This window comes from Aegilops tauschii, chromosome 7, assembly GCF_002575655.3.
Source record: "Aegilops tauschii subsp. strangulata cultivar AL8/78 chromosome 7, Aet v6.0, whole genome shotgun sequence".
In the NCBI taxonomy this organism is placed as follows: Eukaryota; Viridiplantae; Streptophyta; class Magnoliopsida; order Poales; family Poaceae; genus Aegilops; species Aegilops tauschii.
The window spans coordinates 6,931,645-6,936,896 of NC_053041.3; the positions used below are offsets into that span (position 1 = coordinate 6,931,645).

A 5,252-nucleotide genomic window follows, 5' to 3' on the forward strand; every position below is an offset into this window, starting at 1 on the left:
GATGAGGATGATAAGCCAATCTGGGCTTGGAACTCCACTGGGAAGTACTCGGCAGCCTTGGCGTACAAGATGATGTGTGAAGGAGGAATCAGATTTCAGGCGGCAACAACAATCTGGAAATGCTGGGCGCCTTTGGGCTGCAAAATCTTCATCTGGTTGGCCATCTACTGTGGACGTCAGATCGGCCGTGCGTGCCATGGGCTGCAGGACACGACCTCGCCATGTTATCTATGTGAGCAAGAGGAGGACACGGTAGAACACATGCTAATGCAATGCGTGTTCGCCAGGCAGGTTTGGCATCAGTGCTTCCTGGTGTTGGGGATAAGCTTATCGCTGCAGCCAACGGGACAGGATTACTTGCAGGAGTGGGTCACCTCAAGAAAGCGGGTGGAGAAGACGCAACGCAAGGAGTTTGACGCGCTAGTCATGTTGGTGTGCTGGTGTATTTGGAAGCAGAGGGGAGAGCCTTCGATAGGAATGATATCTGTAACAAACAAGGCATAGTTCAGATCATACTTAGAGTGCGACACCTTTGGGCGATCGCCAGAGGGAGAGGAGTGCAAACGGGTAGCGAGTAGTCAGCTAGGTGGTTCGGAGTAGGGGAGAGTAGGCGTGCCGCGGGCAATGCCTGCAGATTGTAATACTCTTGTAAATTTTTTCACTCTTCTATAAAGTTAAGGTACGCTTTTGGTGTACTCTCGAAAAACACATATGCTCCCTCCGTTCCAAAATAGATGACTCAACTTTATACTAACTTTATTCGGAGTAGAACTTAGAAAAAGCAACCATGAATATACCCTAAATCTCTGTCTTAGGTGATCGAAGAACACGTCTACACAGTTGTGTGTGGTACGCCCCGAGGGTGCGTGTGCCTTATAATCGAAAGTAAAAACAAATCTACAACGAGTGGCTTGAAAATATACAATATATTTGGGCCGATGCTAGGGGTAAGGCGGCTGATAGCTCGCAACTATAAGCCGCCTTGATAACCGTCCGATCGTGCATATAGTAGCCGTTCGTTTTGTGTCTCGTGGATTGCAATTCGCCTCGACGTACACTAGCACAACTGCTGAGGCGCAACTATAAGCCGCCTTGATAACCGTCCGGTCGTGCATATAGTAGCCGTTCGTTTTGTGTCTCGTGGATTGCAATTCGCCTCGACGTACACTAGCACAACTGCTGAGGCACCATCATGCAACGCCCAAGGTCGCGCTCCAAGCACGCCCAACAGCATGGAGGCCACGCCGCGATGCCGCTGAAGCTGCGATGCTCGGCCGCAACACTGCCCGAGCTGCGATACAGCGTGCGATGCAGCGGTCGTCGGAGCTGTGATGCAGCGGCCGTCGGAGCTGCAATGCAACGGTCCTCGACGTCGTCGAAGTTGTGATGCTCGGCCGCGATGCCGCCTGAGCTGCGATACAGCGAGCCCGCCGGAGTTGCGATGCAGCGACTCTGGAGCTGCGATGCCAGCGGTCGACCGGTCGTCGACGTCATCGGAGCTGCGATGCAGCGGTCCTCGACATCGCCGGAGCTACGTGCTCGATCCCGCCGCCTCTCGAGCTCCGATACAGCGAGGCCGCCGGAGTTGCAATGCAGGTACGCCGGAGCTGCAATGCAACGGTTGTCGACGCCGTCGGAGCTGCGATGCAGCGGTCCTCGACGCCGTCGGCGAGATCCGGCGGCGAACCTGTGTCGCAGCACCATGCGTGTTGCTATGGAGGTCCACGGGCGGCGAGACCTGGGTCGCAGCATGACGGGCGTTGCATTGCAGCTCCGCCGGCGACGAGATCCATCGGTCGCAGCATCGTGTGCGTTGCATGGAAGCAACCCGCCGCGGGCGAGATCAGCGGTTGCAACATTGGTACCTCCGCACCTGTTGGATGCTGCATTGGTGGTGTTCTTACATATAGAGAGGAGAGAAGCTGGGTGAAAGAAAGACAAGGTTGGTTGCAGGTTTGCAGTAGTAGCGGAGACAGTGGTCGCATGGTTGAAGCAGCTGCCGGTGGCTTGCTGCAGAGCATGGCGGGTCGCATCAGTGGTCTCAGACAGACGAAGAGAGCGAAAGAGATAAGAGAGATGGGGAAGGACTCATGATGCTTTTGAAGAAGGAGACGTGGGCCATAGGCCACGTGGAAAGCGATGGACGCGGCTTACAAAGTGCGTGGGATCAGTCGGTCTAAAGAACGTTTCCCATATATTTGTTGGGAGAAAATAAAACACAACATGTTTGCCCACCAAACAAGAATGAAAAAGAATTGTGCATTTTTTATTATAAAAAAAGAGAGAAAAGAAAACCAGACTTTTGCTAGGTTGGGTTGGATACTTGGAGTGTTGGACAGTGCAACCACCCTCACGCGCCCAGCACGTGCCCCCACCCCGGCCCCAAAATTCCCCAATCCGCCCAGCGCCCCCGGTCTCCGCAGCTTCTCCCTACCCGCACTGCCGCGCACCGCCAAATCCTCCTCGAATTCCGCCGATCCGGTCGGCCCCTCGTCGGAACCGCCCGCCCCGCGCAGCCCCGATCCCCGCCGCCGGTGGTCGCCCGCGAGGCCAGGCGAGTCGGCGGCCCGTCACCCGCCCCCCGCGCTGTCGCCGGCTCTACCAAGGTAATCTCTTCGCTCCGTACGGGCCTGATTCGTACAGATCGATGGGTAGTTTCACTGAATTAGCGGGGAATTTTATCGGAATCTTGGCGTCTTCGTTCGAGATTTCCGTTTTCCACGCCAGATTCTCCCGTGGACCGCGGAAAGGCGCGGTCTTCGCCGCTGATCTGCTCGCCTGTCTGACCGATCTGATGAACTTAGATGCCGTATCGTGTGGCAATTAGATTGTTTTGTTCCTGCCCCGGATCAGCATGGTTTGAACTCCACGGGTACCAATTGCCGGATCAATTTCGGCTTCTAACCATCAATCTAGAGGAGTTGGGTTGATCTGTTGTTGTTGTTGTCGTTGTTGTTGTTAAGGAATGATGATGATACGTGTGTTCTTGTATTGATATATGCAATTAGACAGCATCAAAAGCTAATCTGTGGAGCTTTCGTTCTGATTTGGGCCGCTAGATTCACAAACGAGCAACGTTTGTAACCTTGTATGGAGAATCCAGCATTTACCAGGGTAGCCATGAGCCATTTTCAGGAGTTTTCCATAGGGATGCAAGTGGCTCTCTGCGTATGCTGCATCCTCATACTACACGTTAGTGTGTTGGTTTTTGCGGCCGTTAGAGCACTAATACGAGTGTTTTGTGGGCCAAGCACACTTGCATCCCCAGTTTTCCACTTTGGACTAGTTTGCACTTTTAACTTGTGTTGTAGCAAATGCTGAATTTTGCTGTTCGCTGCACAGGGAGGCCACTTTATTCAGTGCTGTTCACTTTGCTGCTAAGTTTGGCCGTTTACTAGTGGATCAGATTATCTTTGTTACTGTGTGCCACTTTTTAATTGGATGAAACCGGACTGCAAAATACTCCCTCCGTAAACTAATATAAGAGCGTTTAGATTACTACTTTAGTGATCTAAACGCTCTTATATTAGTTTACAGAGGGAGTACTCTGTATAGTTATGTTATGTCTGCTGTTGAACTATACGATGCTTTGATCTTTCTGAGTTATTTTCTGCAAAATGGATCATCATCCATGTTTTTACTATAAGTTTACTTGATTTACTTATATATTCCTTGGATTACCGAGAAGGGAACATGTCTTGCGCGCATTGAATCTTCGTTTCTAACCTGAACTTTCTTCTTTTCTCGATACAGGAGAAGATCCTTATGAGTTGGTTGGCTGTGAATTCATATAAATTCTGGTACTGTGAAAATGGGTCAAAAGGTGGCAGGAAGTTCGTGACGAGATTAACCATAGACGATTGAGGCCTGAGTGGATTTAGGTATTCTGTTGTGACAGCTTAAGTGGCTCTTCAACTTGAAGACGTTGCTGTTGCCTTAGGATATGCTCTTTTCAGCGAGGAGTACAGCCACACACTCTTAGATTGTAATTTTTCTTAATTGGATTAGTACAGGAAGATCAGATACAGTGAAAAGGGAGCGCAGTCGTGATGGACAGAGCTGGCGGTAACCAAGCAGGCCAGGTGTCGAAGAAAGGAAAGAAGAAGCACGCGAAAGACGAGTCAGACCGGCAGAAGCAGGCTGAGAAGAAGAGGCGCCGGCTGGAGAAAGCGCTCGCAAACTCTGCCGCGATCATCTCGGAACTGGAGAAGAAGCGGCAGCAGAAACAGGAGGAGCAGAGGAGGCTGGACGACGAAGGGGCCGCGATAGCCGAGGCGGTGGCCCTTCATGTCCTCATAGGCGAAGACTGCGATGAACCCCGTCAGCTGAGGTGGAACGGCCATAGAGGCCGCGGCCATCGGGACGATTTCGTGGATCATGAACCGGCTCTAGGCGCGCAAGGAGCAGGAGCAGATACCTATCCATATGGAAGCCGGTCACCGCTGGCACGGGCCCCTCGTTCCCACATGCCCCAGTGGAGGCTCACCGACTGTGGCATGTCCGGGCCATTCTCGTTCTCATCGTGGGAGCGAATGGGCGATTTTGAGGGGCTATACTGCGAAGGGGCACCCTGCCAGACAGACCAAGACACTTACTGCCACGGCCTCGTAGCAGCAACCCAGGCCGTCTCTCCATTCCGATACGGTTCGGAGGATCCATTCCCTGCCCATGGAACGGAGGGGGCTTCCTCCATCAACATCATGCTGGGCGGCGCCAGCAACAGCCTGAACATCTACAGAAGACAATTCTAGATCATAGTTACTTTGTTTTTTACACCAAGGGTCGATCTTTTCATTTGCTGTGATACTTAGTTTTGCGCCGAGAAACCGAAAGTGGATATAGGATATATAGGAGCCGTCTTACTGTCGAGTCGAAGAAGAAGCGGTGTGTATTTGGCGTCAGTTACAGACAGTGGGTTTTTGTGATGAATTATTAATATATGTTTTTGCTTTTACCAGAGGGTGATGTGTATGTGTAGCTCAATTTGTTGCTGCATGCTCCAGTCCCAGTGTGTTTGCACCAGATGGAGATGAGATTTGGTTGTGGTAGTGCTGGTCGGTCACAAGTTGTTCTGGGTTTGGCTGGTCGCCACCTCAGTGTGTGTGGTGGTATTATTATTGTTGTTCTTTTTGCAATGTCAGATCTGAATGGTGTGAGTCAGTGAGTGTGTGTGTGGTACCAGTCGATCTCTTTTTGCCCACCTTTTCTGCGGATTAGCCCATTGTGGATTGGATGGGGTCTCCCCAAACTTG

The 5,252-nt window shown here is 51.7% G+C and overlaps 1 protein-coding gene across 2 annotated transcripts; it reads left to right on the forward strand.

Annotated features, from left to right (window-relative positions):
- Positions 1 to 2,375: 2,375 nt before the first annotated feature.
- LOC109767281 (uncharacterized) lies at positions 2,376 to 4,957 on the forward strand. Of its 2 annotated transcripts, none has more exons than XM_020326049.4 (3): positions 2,376 to 2,606; positions 3,754 to 3,881; positions 4,009 to 4,957. In XM_020326049.4, the coding sequence occupies exon 3, from the start codon at positions 4,050 to 4,052 to the stop codon at positions 4,749 to 4,751; it is 702 nt and encodes a 233-aa protein (XP_020181638.1). In that variant the 5' UTR covers positions 2,376 to 2,606; positions 3,754 to 3,881; positions 4,009 to 4,049; the 3' UTR covers positions 4,752 to 4,957. The 2 variants fall into 2 exon arrangements, with proteins under 2 accessions (XP_020181638.1, XP_020181636.1); XM_020326047.4 differs by having other exon boundaries at positions 4,014 to 4,957.
- The last annotated feature ends 295 nt before the right edge of the window (positions 4,958 to 5,252 follow it).